Here is a 26,604-nt window from a genome sequence, read left to right as displayed (position 1 = left end):
CTGGTATTTAAAGCTATAACATATTCATGCAAAGTTTTCAGAGTAACAAATATATGATAACAAATTAAATGGTAATATATTAAACACTACCCCCAGTTCATTTTATTGTTAATGCTTGAGGTCAAGATCAATCCTTTAATGCCAAAGAAATACTTTTCCTTTTTATCTACTATAAAAAATGTCAGAACTAAGCATGACCCATTAAAAAGTTCACTTTAGAGAAGTTAAAAGCACCTGGTTTCACTAGAAACTAATAAAGTATATAACAGCACAGTAGTAGCCTCTCTTATACATATTCTCTTCTGTTAACCTAATACATTCTAAATTGAGCAATCATTTAAGAATCTTTTTAAAAGTCATCTTTTAACTGATGATAAGGTAAACTCTACACTATTAACGTATTCTTTAATTCACTGCCTTGCCTGAGGGTTTCAGTGCTGGACAAGTTTAATACAGATTCACTGAGACTTAGAAATGACAATGAAACATTTTTGGGGTAAAAGGGCTTATACACAGATTTATTCTTATGGCGACAGGTGTGGATAAAATGAGAGTTCCTGTGGCCAGGATTCTCACCTGGCTGTGGTTGACTAGCTCACTGCACACCTGTGGGCAATACATGGCTGTTGCCTCTATGAAAAGAGTTCCACCTAGTGCTCTGGGCATGACACAGTGGCAGGGCTGCAAGGCTGCAGGAGAACAGAGCAGAGGCTGGAGTGGTGGCAGCGCCGAAGACAGAGGCCCAGAGAACGGCTGTGTGGGATGACTGTGCAGAGAGGTCCAGAGGACAGCTCTGTGGGATGGCTGTGCAGAGAAGCCCAGACGACAGCTGTGCAGACAGAGGGGCCCAGAGGCAGAGACTGGCTTGCTCCATACAGACTCACTCCGAGTGAATGGGATTTTAGTGACTGACCTGCCACCTGGAAATAAAGTTGGGTATAACCCTTTCACCCCAAGAATGTTTTGCTGTCATTTTCTTTGGTCACACTGAATCCATAGCAAACTTGCCCAGGGCTGAAACCCATTGGCAAGACAACAGGTCAAACACTAGAATCATGTCTGCATCCAACAGTCTGCCCACCTCTGTCTCTGCCTCCACCCAGAGTACTGGGCAGAGCTCTTTATATAGTGACTCAGTCAATAGCAACTTATCGCCTACAGGTGTGGAAGCAGTAGCCTAGCAGTAGGCCAGTTACATCATCAAGTAGGTTAGAGTCAGGTGAGGATCCTGGCCATAGGAACTTCCATTTCCCCCACATTCATATTTGTAAAAATATACTTTTAAGAAAATCTGAGTTTACTAAAACAATTTTTATATATACTGAATAAAATCCCCATAACATAAATTTTAGTTCAGTGTCAGGACTGTAGGGTTTGAACACAGTGTCAGTTGTTCAATGTGACTATTACTACATTGTCAGTTGTTCGATGTGACTATTCTACAACAGTGAAACCAACCTCTCTCAAATAATGTTACCATTATAAACAATGTTAATAAAATAAATAGCAATATTAGTGAGAAAAAGCATTATTCCACTTTAAAATGGTGACTCAAACTCACATCTGCCCACTCCTACCAAAATTTCAAAAGAAATGTATAAAATAAACACAAATTAACATGCTCAAAAACTAAGGGAAGGTATCATTCACATTCCAAAAATTCAAGAAAATACTGGAAAACACAGCACAGCACAGACTAGAATGAGAGAAAGGCATCATTGGGTGTGAAGAGAACCTCAGCTGAACCTTATTAATGTCCCCAGAAAGACAGAAATTGGAGATTAAGAATGGACTCTTAGGTAGTGAGTAGGAAGCAATTCTCAAAAGTACTAAAACCCATGATGATTTGCACCAGGGTCATTACATGAAGTGATGGAAGAGAATGCTAACACCCATTCTATTCTTGGCATATATGATCAGAAATAAATTAGCACTGTCCCTGTCCCTAATGAGGACAGACTTTCTAGTTAGAACCACCACTCCAGAAAGCTTTGGGATGCCACAGAAAGCCCAAAAAGAAAGTTGGCACAGCACTAAAATTCACTACCATGTGAAAATGACTTACTTCTTAAAACTTCCCACTAACAGCTAGCCCTCAGATATTATAAAATATAAGCCAACTAAACTTTCCCTTAAACACCCACCTGAACTTAAAGAATTAAATAGAGCAAACTCTGACAAAACTTTGATGTTTACAAAGTGAAATGGAACCTTTGTTGATTCTCTTTTCATAGATACAATCTCATACAGAAATTAAATTGTACTTTCCCCTGCTTTGATTTTAGTAAATCCCCACATTTGTTCCTTGCTTGGAGTGGTAAAGAATGTTGGAGCTGAAGGAACAGAAACAGGAAGTTACCAGCTATGTTCAAGGAAGATTCAGACATATTTTGGAATGTAATGAATTAAGAGAGCAAACCAGAAGGTGAATGTGACAACTGATCCTACAGGAAGGAGCTAATCAGGCTGACACTCACTAAGAAAATCTTCACGTCAAAAGAGTGGAAAGCTAAATATTGAGTAATTTCTGTTGACTGAATGTGCCTCCTGACAGCCCCACTGGATTTATGCAAAAGGGCTATGATAAAAATCTAAAAGACCTGTTTCATTAAAACAGTTAAAATCAGCCCCACTTTTAGACCCCTCTAACAGAGTATAACAAAAAATGAGAAAAGCATTATCCCCCCAACTTCAGCCCAGCTCATCACACAGCTTTAGCTGTGATCGAGTACACCGGTGGAAATGCCCAGCAGAGAGCACCATCTGGTAAGAGACAGAAGGGCCTGGTGGAGCAGCAGCTGTCTCAGGGGAAATAGAGTTCTTCAGGAGCATGGCTGAGACAGGCCCTGAGGACTTCTAGAAACTTTTCAGAAGGCCAGAGGTCCTCTACACCAGTAGGAGGAAACAACAGACATATATTTGAGTTATTAACACAGTTGTGACTATCGTTTATATCCACAATCCAATGAAGACTGAGAAACTTGTTACATAAATAAAAAGAACTAATCCTTGTTCCATTAAGCATATTTCCATCACTCTAAGTAGTCTCAGTATGCTTAGATTATTGATATGCAGATCCTTTCTAATGGATTATAACAGTGGTATTTCTCCTCTTCACTATGGATGTTCAGCTTTAACACACTATGAAGCTATAACATTATAGGGCACTACATCAAATAAATTTATTATTATTATTATATGTAGATTGTCCAGTCTGTTAGTGGTAAGTTTTAAAAGTCATTGTCCATCCAAACATGATTCCCAAGCCCAGGCCTAGAATGAACAGAGCTGTGAATAAAACTTGAGAAAGAGCTATCCCCCAATCTCTACAACATGTAAGTCGGCACTGCTTTGGCACTCCTGAGTACAACAAAGGGAAATAAGGCAGTCAGACCATCAAAGGCTTTGGGGCTGGGTACAGAGACAAATGCTATAAAAAATGGTAAAGCCTGACATGTTCAGCAGAACAGCCAAAGACAGTAGAGAACTGGAAGAACCATGGCATCCACCAGAGGAGTGGAGAAGCAGCCTATTTGTTGAGTCAGTGGCAACGCCAAAGTCAGCTGCACCCTAAAGAGCTTTAAGAACAGAAAGAATGCCAAGCCACCCAACACTATCTTTTGCTAAAGTAAGTGTTCTAGACCAGCTTTCAAATGGAATTACATAATATAGACATGGTTTGAAGGCACATATAGTTTTGATGGGAGAAAGAGCAAAATTTCTTGTTTGTGTTATACTTTACTTAAAAATGAAGCTGAGTTCATTAATTTTGCAGATTTTAGGCATAATAAACAGTGAAGTACACAATATAGAATTATATTCTAATATAATATAGCCACATTAAATATGTTAGATATTTTATATATTTCAGGCAGGAGCATATCTAATACAGTGATTTACTACTATAGCCTACAGATTTGTAATAATAAAAAATCAGTGTTTAAAACAAGGCATTGTAATATATCATCTCTTACACCACATTTTTATAGCCTAAAAAACGTATGTTAAGGTTTTATTAATTCTTTCAATGCAGCACTTAAGGATCTTGAGCAGAATTATGTCCAAGCTTTCTTTAGGTTAATTTACATTTTTGTGATTTTGTGTTTCAATTGTTTGACATTCTTAAGGTAATCCACTAGAAGGAAAGATTACACATACACATACTTACATACCATTCAAGACATCAGCAAAATCCCTTTCCTGTGTATACACTAAAATACATTTCATTTAAACCATATGAATTGACACTACTTAACTCACTAACCTCTGTAGTACTCAGGTAAATGTTCAATCTGAAATTTCAGGCTTTTAAAACTGCAGACAGGAAATGAAGAATAAATTGATGCACTCTTAACTCTAAATCACACTCTCTTTATGTCAAATAGTTTGACAATACCAACTTCAAGGTCATTGTCAACATTGAAAATCATTAGCAAATAAAATATGACTTAACTGAAGCAAACTCAGCATGCAGCTGTATTATGTTAAGTAATGCTGTAATGTAACTTGAAGAAGAATTATAACTGCCACTCCTACTGACAATGAAATGAAGAAGGAGCTATGCAACTTTGCTCCCATGTCTTTTCTGTAACTATGGAGACAGAATTGGTGAAGAATTAAAGTCCCAAAATGTGTCAGTTCAAACACTAATAGACTGTTTTCCAGCGTGGCGGCTCCCAGTATGTTATCATTAGCAAATTCATCAGTGTCACAAACTCCAACCACAAACTTTATGAAACCCACCTTTGAAAAGTATTTCAATATTTCTAATGATTACCTGGACTCTCTTTTTAAAAAAGAGATGTAAAATTTTATAATTCAAATGCCATACAAAATAATTTTATATAGAATTTCTCTTTACAAATTAAATACCTCTTATCTTAAACTAAATTTCAGAGTTGCTTCTATTTTTAAGCTATGTAAGATAACTTCAGCAGATATAATTCACCAGTTCAAGGAAGAACCATAATAATTATACATCTATTAGATTATTTTCTTAATTTTCTATTAATATTCACATTTAGAAACTGAGCGTTCATATAGTATTATCTCAAAAAGTAGCTAAAGAGAAACATAACTATCATAAATTTGGATAAAATCTGAATTAAAACTACCACAGTATCAATTTCACAGTAGTCTGTGAGGAACCTGTTTTTTTTTTTTCTTCAGGAAAAACAAGAAAATAAAGCCTTCAGCTACTGAGCTTTGCTCTCCTATCTCTAGTTCTCTCAAATTCAAGATGGAGATTTCAGAAAATATCACATTTCAATTAAAATTAAATTTTGCTGAATCTTCTTAAATATTAACAACTGTATTTAATTTATATGTAAATCTGTTTTTACATAACATGGTTTCTTAAATTAGAACTAGATTTTTATCCTAATACATACAAGTTGGACTGACTCAGTAATTATTAAAATGTCATCAGATAAATTGGACCTATTGAAATTGTAGAATAAATTTTCCTATTTTTGTCTTCCATAAATAATAATTTAGCCAGAAATAAATAAAAGTTTGTATGTAGAAGTAATGTTTATTCATATGTGAAAAAAGTTTTGTACATCTAAGGAAGCTTGGAGTCATTATTCTGGCTTTCTAATGGATGATACATTATTCCAAAGCAAATAAACAGCATATATAAAATAAATAATCTTAAACAAAGAATATGAGATTTAAGAGTAATCAAAGAATTTGTTTAGCTAAGGCCAAAGATCTATGACTATTGTGAAAAAGAAATACTAGTTCCAATATATAAGACCAAAGTTTTTTACCAGGATATTGTGGATAAGGAAATTTTGCACCAAGTGTTTAAGTAACTTGGCCAAGGACAAATAACTAGTAAGTGGTGTAGCCAAGAAACAATCCCAGGCAGTCTGACTCCATTACACTACCTCTTATAACCTCTCCTTTCATTGGACTGAATATACAAACATTAGACCATAGGACTTCCACTAATTTCACTGTAGTTTTTACAGAATTTATCTCCATTGTTCTAAGCATATCTTACTTAAATAATATCTAAAATACTGGCACTGTCTGTAGATGAAGATTAATTATTTTGATATTACTAACAGGATGATGGGAAAATCAAGGCCCAGAAAGCCATATACAGCATAGAAAGGGAGGGCAAAATACTCGGGACAAAAGACCCCATAGCCAGAAAGAAATGGGGATTCTCAGGGTAAGAACAGGAAACATATCTACAACTTATAATATCCTTAACTCTCCATTGTACCAGAGGTAACCTGGTTCTTTATAAGTTTTATGCCATCTGTATTTGAATACAAAAAAAAAAGCATCATTTCTAGTTTGTTCATAATCAACAGAAATCAAAAAGGAGAGTTACAAACCAAAAATAATACTGACATATATTTACCTTTACCATTGTTGTTTAATTTGTGTAGATTTGAGTTATTATCTAATGACCTTTCATTTCAGCCTGAAGGATCTCTTCAGGCAATATTTCTTTTGAAGGGTGACTAGAAATAAATTCTATCAGTTTATTTGAGAATGTCTTAATTTTGCCTTCATTATTGTAGTTTTGCTTATTATAGAATTCTTGATTGGCAGTCTTTTTTCTCAACATGTTGAATATATCATCCCATTGCCTGCTGGCCTCCATGGTTTCAGTTAAGTCAAATGTTAAACTTACTGGGATTCCTTGTCACTTCTCTATGCTTTAGGATTTCTCTTTGCCTTTGGCTAGCAACAGTTTGTGATGTATCAACGTTTCCACCTCTTGGATCTCCTGCTTGGAATTCATTGAGCTTCCTATAATACGTAAATTAATGTTTGTCATCAAATTTGGTATGCTTTCAGCTATTATTTTCTCAAATATTCTCTCTGCTCCTTCCTGTTTCTTCTCTCCTCCTAGGAGTCCCATTGTGCAATAATATATCTGGTATTCCACAAGTTTCTGAAGCTATGTTTATTTTTCTTCATTCTTTTTTCTTTCTGTTCATCAGACTGTGTAGTATCTATTGACTTGTCTTCAGATTTGCTAATTCTCTTTTATTCCAGTTCAAATCTATTATTGGTTCCTCCAGTGCATTTTTCATTTCCATGACTATATTGTTCAATTCCAGAATTCCTACTTGGTTTTTTTCTATAATTTCTATCTCCTTATTGATATTGTCTATTTGGCAAGATATTGTTCTTATATTTTCCTTTAGTTCTTCAGACATAGCTTCCTTTACTTCTTTGAATATATTTAAAATAGCTGATTTAAAGACTTTGTCTAAAATATCCAACATTCTGACCTCCTCAAGAACAGTTTCTCTTGATTGCTTCTTTTCCTATGTATGAACCAATTTTTTTTCTTTGCATGTCTCATATTGTCAAAAACTGGACATTTTAGATAACATAAAGTGGCCACTCAGAAAATCAGAATCTTCCTCCACCCCCAAGGATTTGTTGTTGTTTGTTTAGTGATTTTCCTGGATTAATTCCCCTAAATTTTTATTGTTTGGCATGTGTTTCCATTTAAGTCTCAGCCTGGTTAGCTGGGCAGTCAACTAATGGTTTGGACAGAGGTTTCCTTATATGCTTGAATCCATAAGTCTCCCACCTTTGCAGAGGTGCTCTATGCATGTGTTGGGACACACCTTTAATGCTCCAACAGGCAGTTTATGAGTCTGCCTTAGCCACTTCCCACTGTGTAGAGCCTCAAGGTTACCTAGAGGTAAGAGCTTTGTACCCTCTTAAGTCTGTTTTTTGCAATGAAGATGAGCAATTCTGAAACTACTTTCAGTGTTTCATAGGGTTATGCAAATAAACAATGATAGAAGATAATAGGAGCCACATTTCTCACTGTGGGAAAAGGGAGTCCAAATATGGAAAAGTAAGACTAGAATAACCATTCAATCAATGTTAGATTCAAATTGGAGGTGTCAGTATAAACTCAAAGTTTTTAATAGACAGATAGAAAGAAATACATATAGTTTTCTAACTCTGTCAACTGAGATGGCCTAGGAGCAATAACAACTCAGTAGAAATGTGTGCATTTAGTGTACTGATTTCGTTTTGAAATTCTATTCTCCAGAAAATGGAAATAGAGTTCCTAGAAGAAACAGTTAATTCCAAGGCTGGGGCTGGGGAAAATAATGAGGTGAACCTGGAACATCTTACTGTGACAGAAGGTAAGGAAATGCTCTAAGTATGATGGGGTATATCAAAAAGACACAAGCAGCAGCTTGAAAGGGCTCCCAAGCATCAAATATGAGGTAATTTAAAACTCAAAATAAATTAGAGTAATAAATTATAACCCTTTGAGTAAAATGGTAATTCATGAATCCATACTGACATAAATACATAAGTGAGAAAGAAGATAAAGCTTTTCTTTATACTAAAGTGCCAACAAATAAATGTTAAGGAAAAGATGAAGTGAAGAAAACCACTATTTGATAAACATCACAGAAAAACTGAATCAGGTATCATCAATGGATACTAAACTAGAAGATAAGAGTTTGATTAAGAATAGGATATCTACAAGAGTTTGATAAAGAAGAGGGTATCTACTTATTCTTAATGTAAGAATATTCTTATTCTATATATTTTAAAGATATCTACTTATTCTTAAAGTAACTCTCATAAAATATTTATAAATTTTAAAAATAAAAACTTTATACTAGATAAAACTGTAAAACACTACAAGTTAATTAACATCACCAATCACAGGATAAATAGATATCCTATGCCTTTTTATGTGATGCATTGAGAAAGATACATCACTTCTATAGTATTCCTGCCAAAATATAAAATTTACTCTAATCATGAGAAAATAAACACAAACTCAAAATTGAATTAAATCTGTGTTAAATATATAATGCTTACATTATCAAATTATGTAAATAATTGATAAACTTTTATAAATAAAATGCTCTTTTCCCTTTCAAACTGAGGAAAAGAAGATCTATGTATTGCATGTGATAAGTCATTGTAGCAGAGATTTTAGTAAGTTCTACCTGTTTCCTCTTCTTCTTAAACACATTTAGACTGTATTTCCCAGCCTCCTTGGCAGTTAAGTGTGTCCATGTGACTGAGCTTTAATTCCCAGATCTGGCCTACACAAACCTCCCACTAGCAGTCCTCTATCCCACTCCCCTTCTGCCAGCTGGATACAGATGACACCAAGGCCCTTGGAGATAATAGTAATATGAATGACATAACCTCTATCTTTGAATCTCTTCATGGAGGACAGTCTCTTATCAACAGGGAATGCCCATATGGATGAGGGAAAAAGAATTTTTATTGTATTAAAACACTGAGATTTGGGGATCTATTTGTTACTGCAGTTAATATTACATTAACTAAGATATGCATAATTGTAAACAATCTCCCAACTTTCAATAGAAAATGCATTATACTTACAAATTGAGGTTTATAATATGCTGGGCCTAGTATGTTATCACTAGCAGGTGGAAAATGTTTTAGAATACTGCCATCCTCATTAATATGATAACCATATGACTGTCCACAAGGAATTGAAGGAATATCAATACTTCTGGAAACAGTAGGTACCCTTGAAACTTTCTGTAAAAAAACATTTTATATTACTCAAAGGCAAGAGAAGGAATGAAGTACCAACACTAAAATTTACTAAAAGGCAACTATTAAATATTGACTTAATGAGTTTCATAACATAAGCCATAAATACTTGTCCTATAAAAGTATTTAAAGGAATGAATTCAAGTCTCACCTCATCACTAAGCCAGGTAATATACACCATTACGATTAAAGCCACCTTAAGAGGCAAGGAGTCTTTCACACTTGGCTCAGTAATTTATCTTCCTTAATTAAGCAAGTACTACTGATTTTAAAAACAGGTATTCATTCTTATAGTCAACATCAACAATCAGCAGTTTAAAATGGCTACCTGTGTGAGCCTATCATAGTATCTGCCAGGCAAAAACAAACTTTAAAAAAAAACTTTTTAAATATATATATCACATAAAACATTAACCCTTTTCTATTTTACTTTCAGTAACATCAGTAGAAGCATAATTTAAGATAGCGACTTACTGACTGAAGATGCTCTTTAGCCTCTAGCACTTTTCTGTTTATGGTATCTAACATTCCAGCATAAGACTGTAGCTTGCTGGTCCTGGACTATCTGAGAGAAGCTTCTGAAAACGTTTCTCCCGGTTTTGTAGACTACAGCCTCCTTTTATATTATACTAAATTGGGAAGAAAAAAAAATAGAAAGAATTAAAAGAAGCACTTTATAATTAATACCTATTTTGTAAATATTACACATTAATATGAAAATAGTTTTTAAACCCAAACTGAGAAACTTGAGGCTCCTGACTGAAAACAGCTCTATCAAAGAGAATAAGAAGATGACAATTACAGCTGTCAGTGTTAACTCTGAACTCAAACTAAAATGTACTGTCCTTAGAACACACTCAGAGAATGCCAAACTCAGTTTTAAAACAGGGATCAGATACAAAGGAAACTCCAAAGCTGCACGGCAAGAATAAACAGTGTATGAGACGGGCCTCTGGAGAATTTGTACCTCTGAAAATGCTGGTACTCATACTGTACAGGAAGAGTAAACCCCCCATCCAGGCTTGCTTAATTTCATGAATTTCATTTTGGTGATTTCCACAGATGTTTATGTATGCTTATTGGCAACAGCTTGGTTTTGCACACAGATTAGCTGTCAACAACATTTACTGCAGAGAAGGCACGAGGAGGAATCTTCCATGGACCTCCATGCCACAGTTCTGAATTATCTAAAATCAGGAAATTATCAACTGGCTAATAGCTAGTTAATTCAGACCAAATTTCATCATATTAGTTTAAATAAACTGTCATAGTGCAATCATTTAAAACTTGATTTGTAATAATAATGGTTGGCTTTGATTGATCAAATTTTTTGTTAAGTTATTGATTTGCCAACAGACCCTTTCACATTGTGTGCACATGTCAGTTGTTCACTATCACTATTAATTGAGCCTAGAATGCATCTTATTCATCTTCATTCAGCTTATAAGAATACACAGAGGTCTTCCTTTTAAAAATGAGTCAAATTATATTCCTAGGTAGCCAATTCACTACATGATTACTGTTTTAATAAGACTGCAATTCCTATGTTTAAAAACTGTGGCTCTACGAAAGAATTTAACGATTTTGTAAAAATATTAACAAGTTACATAGAAAGTAAAGTCATGTGAAAAGAGAAGACCTCCTCAAATTTTGATTCTTTTAAAGTCATTACTACAGGTCTCTGTTATCTTACATTTCAAACTGCAATCTGAATTTATATTGAACCTCAATGGAAGATAGGAAATCAATCTACTATGATTTTTTTAACTGTGATAAAAATTAATCAGGATTTTTTTCAGATTTTTTATATTTCACCATTACCAAGTCTACTGATTTTACAAAACATTCCAAAAGGAACTGCTGTATGTCAGATAAATAGCCCAAAAGTTATATTACCAAGTAATTATACATTTTATATTGAAAACATGAGAAAATGGTGGTACTACTTCTTGAGTATTGTGTTTTTGTCTATATACTACGGTTTTGATGAATTATTATAATGTCAGCAACCTTCCCAACACAGGGGGTTCAGATGAGATGCAGAGTCTCATTTGAAGGGTGAGGCCATATATAGTATGACATATAATATTTTATCATCAGGCTCTAGTGAAGTGTCTCCCTGATCAAAAAATCAAACCTAATTTGGACATATATTTCTACACCCAAGTAATGAGAAATATGAAACTATTTATCTGGACCCAGGGAAGAGATTCCACATCTAGAACCATTCTTCTGTAGCAACAAGATGGTACCTGCCATGCAGAGGTCAGAAACTGGAAGAGAATAGAACCAGAAAACATAATTAAAATTTGTACTGACCTTTAAGAGTGGGAATCATCCTACTATTAGATAGAAAGATAGACGTGAGCAGCCAGGGGAAGGGAAAGCAACCCAAACTGCCCAGGTACGGGGTCCCACATGAAGACAACAATGACTTTACAGGGAGATAACTTCTTTCCTATTAGGACTGGGCTAAACAGGTCCCAACCTGATCCCAATGTGGCACAATGGAACATAACTAAGAACTGCCCAAAACACACCTCATCATAAGAAAGGATATGAGCACTGAGATGGATGGCTCTACACAGTGGACCTTCAAATAATTCCACCTTGTCAATCAGAGGTGCCTCCTACCCAGAATGCAGTATATAGGCCTCCCACCTAACGTATCAAGGCCTTTGTCTACCTTGACTCTGGCCCTCTTCTCCGTTGGAGTGTATTCAAATAAAACTTTCACTCTGCTTCACTATTGTGCCTCTGCCTTTCAATTATTTGTTGCAGTGGGGAAAGACAGGGACTGAGGAGAAGGAACTCAACCTGTAGGAAATAGGATATGAACAGAACAAGGTATATATCCTAACAGGATCAAAGGATCAAAAGCCTGCATCTTGTAACCTTGATTCTTTTGCTTCTTTTATTTTCTTAGTTTTCTTTATGTTCTTTCTAAGCAAATTTCCTTTTGAAAAAAAATCAGCATGCTTCAACAGAAAACACCTTATGAGGACATAGTAAGAAAGCAGCTGTTTTCAAGCCAAGGAGAGACCAAGGCTGCAGATACCTTGGTCTGGGATCCAGGATTTCCAGCTTCCAGAACTATATAATTGGCTTGAAGGATGTAAGAAAATGGAAACCTCCCTCCAAAAACACATAAAAGAGGCAGATTATAACATCTAATATGAAAAATGTAGAGGAGGAAGAAGAAGGAAAAAAAGAACCATTAGATTGTGCTTGAAATGGAGTAATCAACAATTTAAGATGGACTATTATATAGTAAAGAAGCCATCCCTGAACCTTTGATAACCACAAAACTAAACCCCACAATAAATACACAAAAAAATAAATTTTAAAAAGAAAGAGAAATCCAATTACAACACTCAAGAAAACCATCAATAACAAGAAAAGAATATAAGAGAGGAAAAAAGGAAGAGAGGAGATATAAACAATAGCAGAAAACAATTAATAAAATGGCAATACTATCTATCAATAATCACCTTAAATGTAAATGGACCAAATGCACCAATCAAAAGACACAGAGTGGTAGAATGGATAAGGAAACAAGATCCATCTATATTCAGTCTACAGGAGACTTACTTCAAACCTAAAGATATAGTAAGACTAAAAGTCAAAGGAAGGAAAAAGATATTCCATGCAAACAATAGGGAGAAAAATGCATGAGTAGCAGTACTTATATCATACAGAATTGATTTCAAAACAAAGAAAGTAACAAGAGACAAGGACATTACATAATAATAAAGGGATCAGTCCATCAAAAGAATATAACCATTATTAATATCAATGTACCCAACAAAGGAGTACCTGAATATGTAAAACAAATACTAACAGACTTAAAGGAGGAAACAGACTGCAATGCATTCATTTTAGGAGACTTTAACACAACACTCAATCAACAGACAGATCGATCAGACAGAAAATAAATAAGGGAACAGAGGCACTAACAATACATCAGAACAAATAGTTATCTATGAACCACTCCACCCAAAAGCATCAGGAAACACATTCTTCTCAAGTGTACATGGAATGTTCTCCAGAATAGATCACATATTAGGTCATAACAAGAGCCTTAATAAATTCAAAAAGACTGAAATTGTATCAAGCAGCTTCTCAGACCACAATGGTATGAAACTAGAAATAAATTACACTGAGAAAATAAAAAGACTTGCAAACATGTGGAGGTTAAACAACATGCTTTTAATAATCAATGGATCAATGACCAAATTAAAACAGAAATTAAGCAACACATGGAGACAAATGAAAACAAAAACACAATACCCCAAAATCTGTGGGAAACAGCAAAGGCAGTTCTAAGAGGAAAGTGTACAGCAATATAGGCTTACCCCAAGAAACAAGAACAATCTCAAATAGTCTAAAATCACAATTAAAGAAACTAAAAAAAGAAGACCAAGTGAAATCCAATGTCAGTAGAAGGAGGGACATAATAAAGATCAGAGAAGAATAGAGAATAAAAATACAGAAGAATAAAACAATAGAAATAATAAAAACAATAGAATAAAAACAAATTGCTTTGGGCAGAAACAAAAGAATAAAAACAATAGAAACAATAGAAAATGAAACCAGGAGCTGGTTCTTTAATAAACAAAATATTAAACCCTAGCCAGACTTAACAAGAAAAAAAGGGCACACACACACATAAACATAAGCAGAATCAAAGAAGGAATAATTATAATGGATACCACACAAATACAAAGAATTATTAGAGAATACTATGAAAAATTATATGTCAATAAATTGGACAACCTAGAAGAAATGGATGATTTCCTAGAAAAATACAATGTTCCAAGACTGACCCAGGAAGAAACAGAAAATCTGAACAGACTAAGTCAAACCAGTAATCAAAAAACACTCCCTCAAAGCAAAACTCCAGATCCAGACAGCTTCACAGCCAAATTCTACCAAACATTTAAAGAGCTAAAGTCATCCCTCTTGAAGCATTCCAAAAAGAAGAATAGGAGGGAATACTCTCTAACTCATTCTATGAGGCCAGCATCACTCTAATACAAAACAAAGACACCACAGAAAAAGAAAATTACAGACCAATATCCCTGATGAACATAGATGCAAAAATAATTTAAAAAATTAGCAAACTGAATTCAAAAATACATCAAAAAGATCATTCATCTTTTTGACCAAGTGGAATTTATTACAGGGATGTAAGGATGGTACAATATTTGTAAACCCATGAATATCATCCACCACATCAACAAAAACGACAAAGACCACATGATCAGCTCCATAGATGCTGAAAAGCATTTGACAAAATTCAACATCCATTCATGATAAAAACTCTCAACAAAATGGGCACAGAGGGCAAGTACCTCAACATAACAAAGGCCATATATGACAAACACACAGCCAACATCATACTTAATAGCAAAAGCTGAAAGCTTTTTCTCTAAGATCAGGAACAAGAGAAGGATACCCACTCTCACCACTTTCATTTAACATAGTATTGGAGGTCCTAGCAATGGCAATCAGATAATACAAAGAAATCAGACAACACAGAGAAACAAAAGGCACCCAAATTGGAAAAGAAGTTAAACTCTCCCTATTTGCAAATGATATGATATTATATATAGAAAACCTAAAAGAATCCACCAAAAAACTATTAGAATTAATAACTGAATTCAGCAAAGTTGGAGGATACAAAATTAATACAGAGAAATCTATTGCATTCCTATATACTAATGATGAACAAGCAGGAAGAGAAATCAGGAAAACAACTCCATTTACAACTGCAATGAAAAGAATAAAATATCTAGGAATAAACCTAACCAAGGAGGTGAAAGACCTATACTCTGAAAAGTACAAGACACTCAAGAGAGAAAATAAGGAAGACACCAATATATGGAAATACATTCTGGGCTCATGGATAATTAAAGGAAGAATTAATATTGTCAAAATGGCCATCCTGCCCAAAGCAATTTGCAGATTAATGTAATCACTATCAAAATACCAATAGCATTCTTCAAAAAACTAGAATAAATAGATCTAAAATTCAAATGGGACCACAAAAGACCCTGAATATCCAAAGCAATCCTGAGAAAGAAGAACAAAGCTGGTGGGATTACACTCCTTGACTTCAAACTCCACACAAAGCCTCAGTAATCAAAACAATTTGGTACTGGCACAAGAACAGACCCATAGATCAATGAAACAGAATATAAAGCTCAGATAAAAACCCACACATATGTGGCCAATTAATATACAACAACGGAGCCCTGGATATACAATGGGAAAATGACAGCCTCTTCAACAAATGGTGTTGGCAAAACTGGACAACTACATGCAGGAGAATAGAACTGGACTACTGTCTAACTCCATACACAAAAGAACACTCAAATGGATCAAAGACCTGGAAGTAAATCATGAAACCATAAAACTCTGAGAAAAAAACATAGGCAAAAAATCTCTTGAATATAAACATGAGCAACTTTTTTCTGAATACATCTCCTCAGGCAAGGGAAACAAAATAAAAAATGATCAAGTGAGACTACATCAAACTAAAAAGTTTCTGTACAGTAAAGGACACCATCAGCACAACAAAAAGGCAACCTATATTATGGGAGAATACATTAGTAAATGACTCATCTTATAAGGAATTAACATCCAAAATCTATAAAGAACTCATATGCCTCAACACCCAAAAAACAAATAACCCAATTAAAAAATGGGCAGAGGATCTGAACAGACATTACTCCAAAGAAATTTAGATGGCCAACAGGCACATGAAAAGATGCTTCACATGGCTAATCATCAGGGAAATGCAAATTAAAACCACAATGAGATATCACTTCACATCAGTTAGAATTGCCACTATCCAAAAGACAAAAAATAACAAATGCTGCCAATGGTGTGGAGAAATAGGAACCCTTGTATACTGTTGGTGGGACTGCAAATTGGTGCAACAGCTGTGGAAAGCAATATGAAGGTTCCTCAAAAAACTAAAAATAGAAATACCATTTGACCCAGTAATTGTACTGCTAGAAATCTGTTCAAAGAAAATAAAATCTCTGTTTTGAGAAGATATATGCACCCCTATGTTTATCACCACACTGTTTGCAGTAGCCAAAAAATGGAAGCAACTTAAGCATCCATCAATAATTGAATGAATAAAGTTGATATGGCATATCTACATAATGGAATATTATTCAGCCATAAAAAGAAAAGAAATCCTGCCATTTGTAACAACATGGGTGGATCTAGAGGGTATTATGCTCAGTGAAAAAAGCAAGGTGGAGAAAGATAAATACCATATGATTTCACTTATTTGTGGAATATAAAAACAAAGCAGAACAAAAGGAACAAACAGCATTAGATTCACAGACACTGAGAAGTGACTAGAGATTATCAAGGGGGAGAGGAGTGGGTGGGGCATAGGAGGACCTGGAGGGGGGTTGTTGAACCACTATGATGTACATTTGATAATTTTTTTTAGAAATTAAAAAAAATAGCATGCTTCAGATATGCTAAAGGAAATAAAGGAAAAATGATTGTGCCAATAACTGGCAAGAACTGTAAAGGCAAAAATTATACCTCACCCCAACTCTCAACTTTGGAATAGTACAGACAACTATATTCAAAATGAACTAACCATAAGAAGAACAGAGAAGTAAAACAGACCAAATTTAGGCACACGGTTTCAATTTCCAAATGTTCTGCTTTTATAAAAGCTTCAAGTATTCTGCAGTACAGGCAGGCTCATAACTACAACCAAAACTTTCGGTTTTTAAAGATTTCATTTGACGTATCCAAATAATATTTACTAAGTAGTTGCTAATAGAAAGCAACATTTCAACCTATGCTTCCAAAGAAAAAGTATAAAACTAAATTGTTACATACTTGCATTAATTTCCAATAAGATTATCCCTTTAATTACTATCCAATATATTAACTATTTACAGAATATGTTAACTATGTCACTTAAAAAACATGTTTCTTAATTGAGCCACTTAAAATGATATGGACTTTATTTTTTAAAGTATGATAAACTCCTGATTCTTGAACTTCTAAAAGTTCTGTAAGAATTTAGCCTAAAATTACAAAAAAAAAAAATCAACTGCAATTGAGCAAGTAAGTCATAAGTCATTTTATAAACAAAGGAAATCAATCTTCTTCTTGCATTTGTTTATAGTTAGGAAGAAAAATAGAGAATATTAGAACTCTTTTCCTTAGGTCATCCATTACACAAAAGAAGCACATTTCCTAATTACTTATTCTTGAAATCCAAGAAATGCATCCAACTTGGGATAAAGCAAAATTTGATCTAAATTGCACTTTATATTATTTTACATGTGGAACTGACTAAAATCAGTATTAACATAAAACAATATTTCAGCATCCTGATACTTATATTCAACAAGTTTGAAATCTACCTATTGTACATTTCCCTCTTGGAATACTGGAGTTACGTATCAGTCTTAGCAAGGGATCTCCTGTTAGAACCAGCAAGGAAAATACACCTACATACGGTCTGTGGACCACAAAGCGGAAGCAGGAGTGACACCTCTAATGATTACAACTAATGACACATTATTGAATTTTTGCTTTTGTCCTCTAGGCTCTAATATTCTTGAAGTTTTAAGACCCAAGGGAGGAACAAATAGATGTTCCACTAAATTGGAAGTCTACAGAGATTACCAGCTGGCCATTCCAGGTTCTTTATACTACAAAGTGGAAAGCAGAACAAGTAGGTTATTGACACTGGCTAAGGTGACTAATCCTGATCAGGACTGAAAATCAAGGATAATGAGAGCCGAGAGGAGTGTGGTGGGATGGAGCACAGCACAGGACACCCTGTAGAGTTTCCTTGCACTATACCACCCAGGGAAAATGCTAAGAGCAAGTTTATTTAAATGTTTGAGGACCAAGGTCTCAGAACTAAAGATTCTGGTCACCCCACCAACCTAAGAAGATAAAGTCCTTGCTGAAGAAATGGGGAACACAGAATGAGTAATGGAAAAATCTTAAGCTATGTAGAGCCTCATGATCAGTAAGAAAATCAGAAAGGTCCCCCTTCATTCCTACATCACTTTCTTACATTTTTCCTCTTTCCCCCCTCTATTGTAAAATAGCAACACTCCTAATAGTTAAAATTGATTGAATGCTAACTATAATCATGCACTATTCTAAATGCTTATTAACATATTTAATTATTAGAAAAAGCCTACAAAGTTATTACTCCTGTTTAATAGACGAAGAAACTAAGGCCCAAAGAGACAGTTTAAGTCACATAGCTAGTAAGTGGCAGAGACAGATTTTAAATCTATGTAGTCTAACTCCAGAGCCCACTCCTAACCACTTCTTTATAGTATCTTATTTATAGTTACCATTTAACCTATAGGTTACAGAAAAATGAAACAGGAATGTGAGAAAACAAGAGAAGAAATGGCCTTAATCTAGAGACGCAGGACTCATTTGGTAAGGACACTGTACTATCACCAGTGAATGTAGTAGCTAGACATTACTTTGGCTCCTTCCAGGAAATACTTGAAAATTATACATAAACTATTGTATTTTTTTAATTATAAAAATGGGAAGAATGTGTGTGTGTGTGTGTGTGTGCATACACACGTACATGAATGAGAGACAAGAGAACAAACAAGGCAATCAAGGGGTGAAATGTAAGGGAAATCCATTGTTTTTTTCTGTTTAGCATCCCTTCTATTATTTGTTTATAATAGTATATTTGCCACCCCATATAGTCAAACCTCTCCCATACTTTCTGATTTTAAAGGAGCTCCAAACGCAGGATCCCCTATCCCAGGAACTACAGGTGTGCATCCATAATGAAACTGGACAATCAGATTATCTCTACTGGGAATTTTAATCTTGAGTGGAGTCACACATTAAAAAAAAAAAATGGAAGGAAGTCATAGAATTGTTATCCAATGGCAGTTCCCATTGAATGATGCAGAAGTTTCTACTACTGAAGTACTTGGAATCATCTTAGTCCTTTCCTTAAGACCTAGCTGTTCAATTATTTCAAGTTTATAAGCCACCCAATCACATTGCCTATAAATAGTTTATTGTAAACCTGTATCCGTCTTAAAAACCTTCTTTATTGCCTATAAGCAAAAACCCCTAACTGATAGAATGATTGCTATTAATTATTCAGGAAGTCTAATGCGAAAATGAATGCATTCATAACTGCATCTAGGCCTCCAACAGGGAAATAAAAGTTGGCGATGGTCAGCGAGGAATCATTATGCATGAATGTAAAATTTATGTAAAAAGAGTAAAAGATAATATTCATAATTATGAAGATATTGGAGACACTGTTTTTTCTGAAAATGAATGGACCATCAAAGATACTGTGGCCACAAAATCTCAAGACTGTATATAAATAGGAGACAGAGGTAACAACAGGTATAACTTTAGAGTATAGCATACAAACTAATTCCTTCACCTATTACCACCCTTCTGCTACCTATCTTGATCATTTTCACAAGTGTCATGGACCATAATTCATTCAGTAGTCCTTTTCTCCCATTCAAGAGTCTCAAGGACCATGAAGCACATAACAATGTTTGTTGTCTTACAGAATATATAGAATAATGAAGAACCTTACTATGCTGATGGGCAGTGACTATAATGACATATGTGGTGGGGGCGATAATAGGGGAAAATGTAGTAACCACACGTTGCTCAGGTGAAACCTTCATAAGATTGTATATCAATGATACCTTAATAAAAAAATAATTATAATAATGATAAACCGTCTAGCCAAGCAACCAACATTGAACACATTTATTTTCTTTCATTCTAATTACAAAATACAGACTGAAAGGAGAAAGCAGATGATACAAAGAAAAAATTAAATATAACAAATGAAATGTTAGTTTATTAGAGGAAGAAAGCATGATTCTTACTAACTCAGATAATAATAATAAGTATTAAAAATTTACCTGTGCTTCTGAAACATTATAGTGTCCCAGACCTGGAACAGCTTTCTCAAAATTAGAGGCACTAGTAAAAGTACTTTGCCTGGCAGCCAAAGAAAGGAATGGTGCATAGCCACCTACAAAAGTAAAATCATATCACTGGCAGGTAAGGTAGGATTCCAATTATTGCAGAGAAAATCAGACAAAGCAGATTTTAGAAAAAGGAATACCAGAGATAAGAGAGACATTTCATTATGTTAAGAGGGTCATTTCAACAAGAGGACTTAATCATCCATTAAAAAAAGCAAGGAAGTGATTGCCATAAAAATCAGAATAATGCTTACCTGGGCTGGGGTTTGGGTGGCGTGGGGGTAAGGAGGAAGAGGATTACATTGAAAAGGAAAATTTGGCAGTGTTATATTTCTTGACTTGAATATTCATTTTTTAAGCTGTAATTTACATTTTATGCAATTTCCTCCATAAGTTATTTTATCTCACAATTAAAGGTATATTTTTTTAATTTAGGTTCATACAGACGTAGAATAATGTGAGATAGATATGGAAACTAAGAAGGTTAATAAGCTAGTTCTGAGGCAGCTGTCATCAGAACATGGCAGAGATTCTAACTGAATCTACCTAACAAATACATAATTAATTGCAAAATTCTAAAATTCATATAAAAATGGAAAGAAACACACAATAGCCCCATGTATTCAAGAAAACCAGTATTCATAAAATCATAAAATTGAAGTTTTCCAAAATTATATAGAATCTTTTATTAATAAGTTAAAAGTTTATATGAAATATTGAACTCAAGTAAAATCACAAGAAAATTTAAATGTTTATACGATAAGCTCCATAAGAGAAAGGACTTGTCCATTTTATTCATAACTGTAAACCTAATGTTTAGTTAAGGTGATAAACTGTCATAGTTTATCCAGGACATTCCCAGATAAACCAGGATAGTTGGTCACCCTATCACTATGCCCTGCATATTATACCATAAATACAGAGTGAATAGGTATAGTTTACTAGACCCTTTATAATTCATTCAACAATACTGAATGCTTTATTATGTATTAGAGAGGGACGGTGAGGGTACAATAAATAATGAGTAAGCTAAAACCCTGGCCTCAAACAGTGTGGAAGCCAGACAAACACATAATTACACTACAAACAGTGCTACCAATAATTAAGGCATAAAATATAGGAAAGAGCATTCCAGGGAACTAGAGTTGGTGAAGTTTAAGACAAAAAGTTTGATTTGGTACATATGAATATATTGACATGTGAAGTGCCAATGATAAATCAAACTATCAGGTAGAAAGAAGAAATTAAGAATACAGCAGATGAAAAGATATGAGGAGAAAGAAATAAGTTCAGTTTGGGATATACTGAGTTTGAGACACCAACAGTAGAAGATAAACTGGCATAAAGCAATAAAAGTGGGTCCATTCTGAGAAAGGTGAGCAGCATGTGATTAAAGGACAAGTTCTGCAGTCACCTTTAGTGCCACAAAACAAAGAAAAAGGCATTCTTCACACAAAGACAATAACTAAATCTTTGAAATTTGAGGCACTAGTAAAAATATGTAGTCATCTTCAGGGACATCAACATATAGATCAATCATATACTTACTGTTTATTTAAACCTAAATAAAGATAGATTGCATTCCCTGATGTGGTCTTCCTAAATTCTCCCTGGCTAATAAGACAAAATCATTATTATTCACATTAAGCAGATAAGCATAAATCCAAGACCATGGATGGCTCATGCTTCTGTGGCAAATAAAGCTAACAGCTCCACCCTGAAAGAAGAAATCTGGAAAGTAACACATTTGGGAGGTGGTATTGCCCAGCTTAGATCATTTAGAATCAATATAGATAGCTAATACATAGCTAAAGTGGGGTGCAATTATCATGTAAATCAACTTCAAAAGCAATGGAATACTCCTTACAACAATAATGTTAAGAGCAGTCACATTATCCAAAGGACTATGTTTTTATCATATTTTACTGGGCTGGATGTCTCTGCGGAAAATTTGCTCTGATGAGGTAAGATTTTGCTTCTTTTGATGCTTGTTCTCAGTTATAATTATGAGAAAATCAACAATCGTTCTCACTAATCTGAAATTGGAATATCCATTATCTGTCACTCATGAACTCAGAAGTGCTGTCCTGTCAGGATGCAAATCCTGGGCAGAAAAGTATCTCCCTGATCAAATGGCCAAATACTGAGGCAATGAAGTTTGCAAACTGGAGTGGAATTTCCTGAGGAAAATGTAAATACAGTACAGTGGAGGACTGTCCAAGCAAGCAAAAGTAAAGGGAGAGTGGAAATTAGGAATAGAAAAGTTAGGAATAAAGAGTATTTACATCTTTCTTTTAAAAACTTAAGACTCTAAGTTCCTCTCCTCTTGTGTAATTCAAGGTAACAAGTAAATTATATAAAGTCCCAACATCTGCTCTTCGTACATTAGTCTATAAAATCTACCTGATCCTTAACCAAAATAACTGTATATCTCTGCATAGTCCAGTGTGTGTGTTACTGATCTTAAAGAAGGGTAAAGTAGAATGTACCCAGGAAAGAGTGAATAGCTACTTTTAAATTATCTTGCCAAGGTGTCAGCAGGTACTAAAAAGACACCTGTACCTGCAGGTACTAAAAAGACACCTGGACCTTTTATAGACTTTCAGCATGTCATTACTGAGTATTGCTAAAAGAGCGGTCTACAGAATGAAGCTGCTCAGTTTCCAAGCATGGAATTTCTTGGTTTCCTTCATAGGTCAACAAAGCACAATTCTACAAAGCAGTAAGAGAAGGGTCCTGCACAATCCTACTTACTGCTAAGCAAAGTTCACACAAATCATGTTATAAATGAGTTTTTAATTCTGCTATGTGCAACTCATTAGATTTTTTAAATTTTACTTCAAGAATTATTGTTTGTTATTTTTTTAAGGACTTACGTGTTATGGTATTGAGCTAAAACTGAGAATAATGAAATAAAGATCAAGGTCATTGCCCTCAATAAGCTCACCATTTTAGTATGGTACCCAGATAAGTTAACAGAAAATTACAGTACCAAAGTGCTATGAAAGAGTCATTAAGGAGTCAACGAAGAAAGGCTTGAGAAAGAGTAAAGCCGGAGAACAACTTCACTTCACCTGTATCCCAAAGAATAAGCAGGAATTAGCCAGGTGAGGAAGGAAGAGAGTGCCCACTGGACAAAGGTATCAGCAGGTGCAAAGGCATGGAGGTGAGTAAGCACGAACTTACAGAAAATGCAAAGCCAGAATTGCTGATACCAGCTTAAGTGTTGGTGGAGGTGGAGGTACAGGGAAAGATGAGGTGAATTGGGAGACCAGGTCAGGGATCAGATCATGAGGAATCTTATGCACCAGGTTTTTGTTCAGAGTTTAACTTAAGTGTTAAAAGGAATTTTTTTTAACAAAAAACGTAATTACACCTTAGAAAGGTCACATTATCCATAAGACAGAAGTTAGATTGGAGTGTGAAACAGAAGAAAACCAGTAATATTTTATTGGTTACTTCAGAATACATCAATAATGAGGCCTGAACAAAGTCAAGGGCAGTAATTTATGAAGTAATTAAATGAAGAAAGGGCACTAATTTAAGAGATAATGAGAAGACAGAATCAATAGCTCTTAATGATCAATGAGAGTGGTCAGTCAGAAAAGAAGTCTAGAATAATTTCAAAGCTTAAAGTTTATGACTGAGTGAAAGGGAATTTTTTTCAAAGGGGCCAATAGTGATGGGGAAAATTATCAGTTCAGACACTTGAATTTCAGATACCAGAAACTACCCAGGTGGAGGTATCCAAAAAATAATTGGCAATGTGATGGCCTTCAGAGCTCATATTGGATATATAAAGCACCTAAAAGACTCTTCTGGGAGTCCTAAGAATCAGAATATGGATAGTAGTTGAAGCTATGGATTTTAATAAGAAAGCATACATGAGAAAAGCAACAAGGATGGAAAGTACATTATACAAACATTTAAAAGGTGTTTAGAAAAATAAAAGTCTTTAAAGAAGACTAGGAAAGATTAGTTGGTGAGGGAAAAATGATTCCCTGATTCAGCATTTAACAAGTATTTATTAGGTCCTAACCATGCATCAGGCACTGGTCCAAGACAATAGCTGGAAAAAGAGTCATGAAAAAAATGTTTATGTGACAGATACCACAGGAAAAAATATTTCTAAAGAGAGTGGTCAGGTGTGTCAACATAAAATAATGACTGAAAAATATCATAGGTGTGAGCATTTTGGATGGTTACTGATGGTTAATAAATGTTAGGGAGTTAATGCTTATAATAACGCAATGGCATTAAATAAACAGAGACATAATAAGTTCCAAGAATACTAATACTAATATTAGATGCTTAAAAGCAGTAAAATTCAAGATTAAAACAATGACAAGTGACAAATCTGTACTTGACCAAAGAAACCTTAATCAACCTAATACCCTAACTAGCCATGTCAACAAAGTAATGGATACTGACATTTGTTTAAAAATACAGACATAGTGTGGGAATAGGGAAAATACAGGTTAACAGGGGAAATACTATTATTTGGATGGCATGAAGCTGCAAAACATCATCAGAATAGAAAAAGCAGAAAGCAAATTGGAAATATTTGCTGAAAGTTTTCCCTAAGTCACTAACTGCAAACAAATGAGGAGAGCAAATAATTATGTAACATATCCATTCCTACTCCATCTCTCAGGAGTATAGCTGTTTTTTATAGAAAGAGGCTCTCATTAAGCATGTTCAAACAGAAGATGGGTATGGTCAGATAGGAAGCATCTATCTGAAAGAATACACGGGGGTATCTTTAAATGATATCGCAAAATAGAAACACGGAAGTTACAGCTTAGAAAATAAATGTCTCTATGGCTAGTGGTAGGAAAGGTGTGTGGGGCAGACAGGATTACGAAAAGATACAGTAGGCGGTAGGAAGTACATAGGATTTGGAGACACATACTCAACAGAGCCAGGAAATCAAAATCTCAGATTTAACCTGTACTGTTGAAAGTACGGTGTGGAAAACCATTGTAGAATCAAAAGTCCTAGACATATGCCTACTGAGCTTGTGAAATGCATAAATGATTTTACCAGTTATCGTATGTAAACTAAGGAGAGTATTTTCTCTCCCTACGTCATGTTGTGTTTTCTTACAAGTATTTTGACAGGCACAAAGGGGAGCAGGCTGAACGTGAGATGCCTGTCACAGAATGCTTGCCTTTCCCTACGTCTTACCTGTTACCTGCTTCAGAAAAGGTACCCGGTAGGATCCAGGACCCACGTGATCCTCAGTGCTGCCACCTTCAGCCAATTTGAGCAAGCGGGGTGCCCGATCATACATTACGGCCGGGGAAGTGTGGAGGGCCGTGGCTGAAATGGGATAAAAACAGGGCGGCTAGAGGAGGCGTCGGGGCTCAACCAGAGGTAAGACGTGCCATACAGTCACCTATGTACCCACCAGTTGAGAGCCGAGGAGTTGCCCCAAAGCGGAAGGTTAAGGAGTCCGCGCCGGCCCAGTGCTTCCGGTCCTGCCTCCGCCCATTGCTCTCCGCCCCGAGTGCCACTGGGAGAGAAGCTGAAGTTCCCTTCCTCAGTCCGGCCCTGGGAGCATGCGCACCGAGCCGCAAGCCTTACCCCAGGGCGCTGCCTGACGCTTTACGTCAAGAAGAGAGGGCGGGGCGTGCCTGGAGCTCCTCCTTCAACGCAGACCACGTGGGTCCTCGGCTTGTCAGATAAATCCAGAAAACGCATAATAAGGGGATAGGGCTAACTTAGCCGTGATCCATTTACCCTATAAATCAGTTAGGGCGCCTGGGAAAAGATCAGCAAAAACTGTAAAAGAAAAGCATTAGCGCGAAGCAGAGCCTGGGTTTCGCGAGCCCGACTCCCCACCCCTACTACACCTCAGTCGCGCCCACAGGAAAAGCACCTCTGACTTTACGGCGTAGATAATCCAAACTATGCTAAAAGAAAACCAGGAGCTGCTGGTAGCAAGAACTGGGAAACGGGAGAAGGAGACGAAAATCTCACCAACCAAAGCAGTGCAAGTGCAGGTAACTGAAAGCGGCTTCTGTTGTCAGATGCCAGGCAAACGCAC

At 35.3% G+C, this 26,604-nt stretch overlaps 1 protein-coding gene across 1 annotated transcript in view; it reads right to left on the bottom strand.

Moving 5' to 3' along the window:
* STPG2 (sperm tail PG-rich repeat containing 2) overlaps positions 1-26,123 on the bottom strand; it is a 376,556-nt gene extending 350,433 nt beyond the window's left edge. Inside the window, 4 exon segments of the mRNA XM_073237276.1 lie at positions 9,370-9,531; positions 20,490-20,602; positions 25,743-25,877; positions 25,966-26,123. Coding sequence (XP_073093377.1) covers positions 9,370-9,531; positions 20,490-20,602; positions 25,743-25,848 — 381 coding nt within the window. The 5' untranslated portion in view covers positions 25,849-25,877; positions 25,966-26,123.
* Positions 26,124-26,604: the final 481 nt, after the last annotated feature.

This window comes from Manis javanica, chromosome 5 (assembly GCF_040802235.1).
Source record: "Manis javanica isolate MJ-LG chromosome 5, MJ_LKY, whole genome shotgun sequence".
NCBI lineage: Eukaryota > Metazoa > Chordata > Mammalia > Pholidota > Manidae > Manis > Manis javanica.
This window is presented reverse-complemented; position numbering and strand designations above follow the sequence as displayed.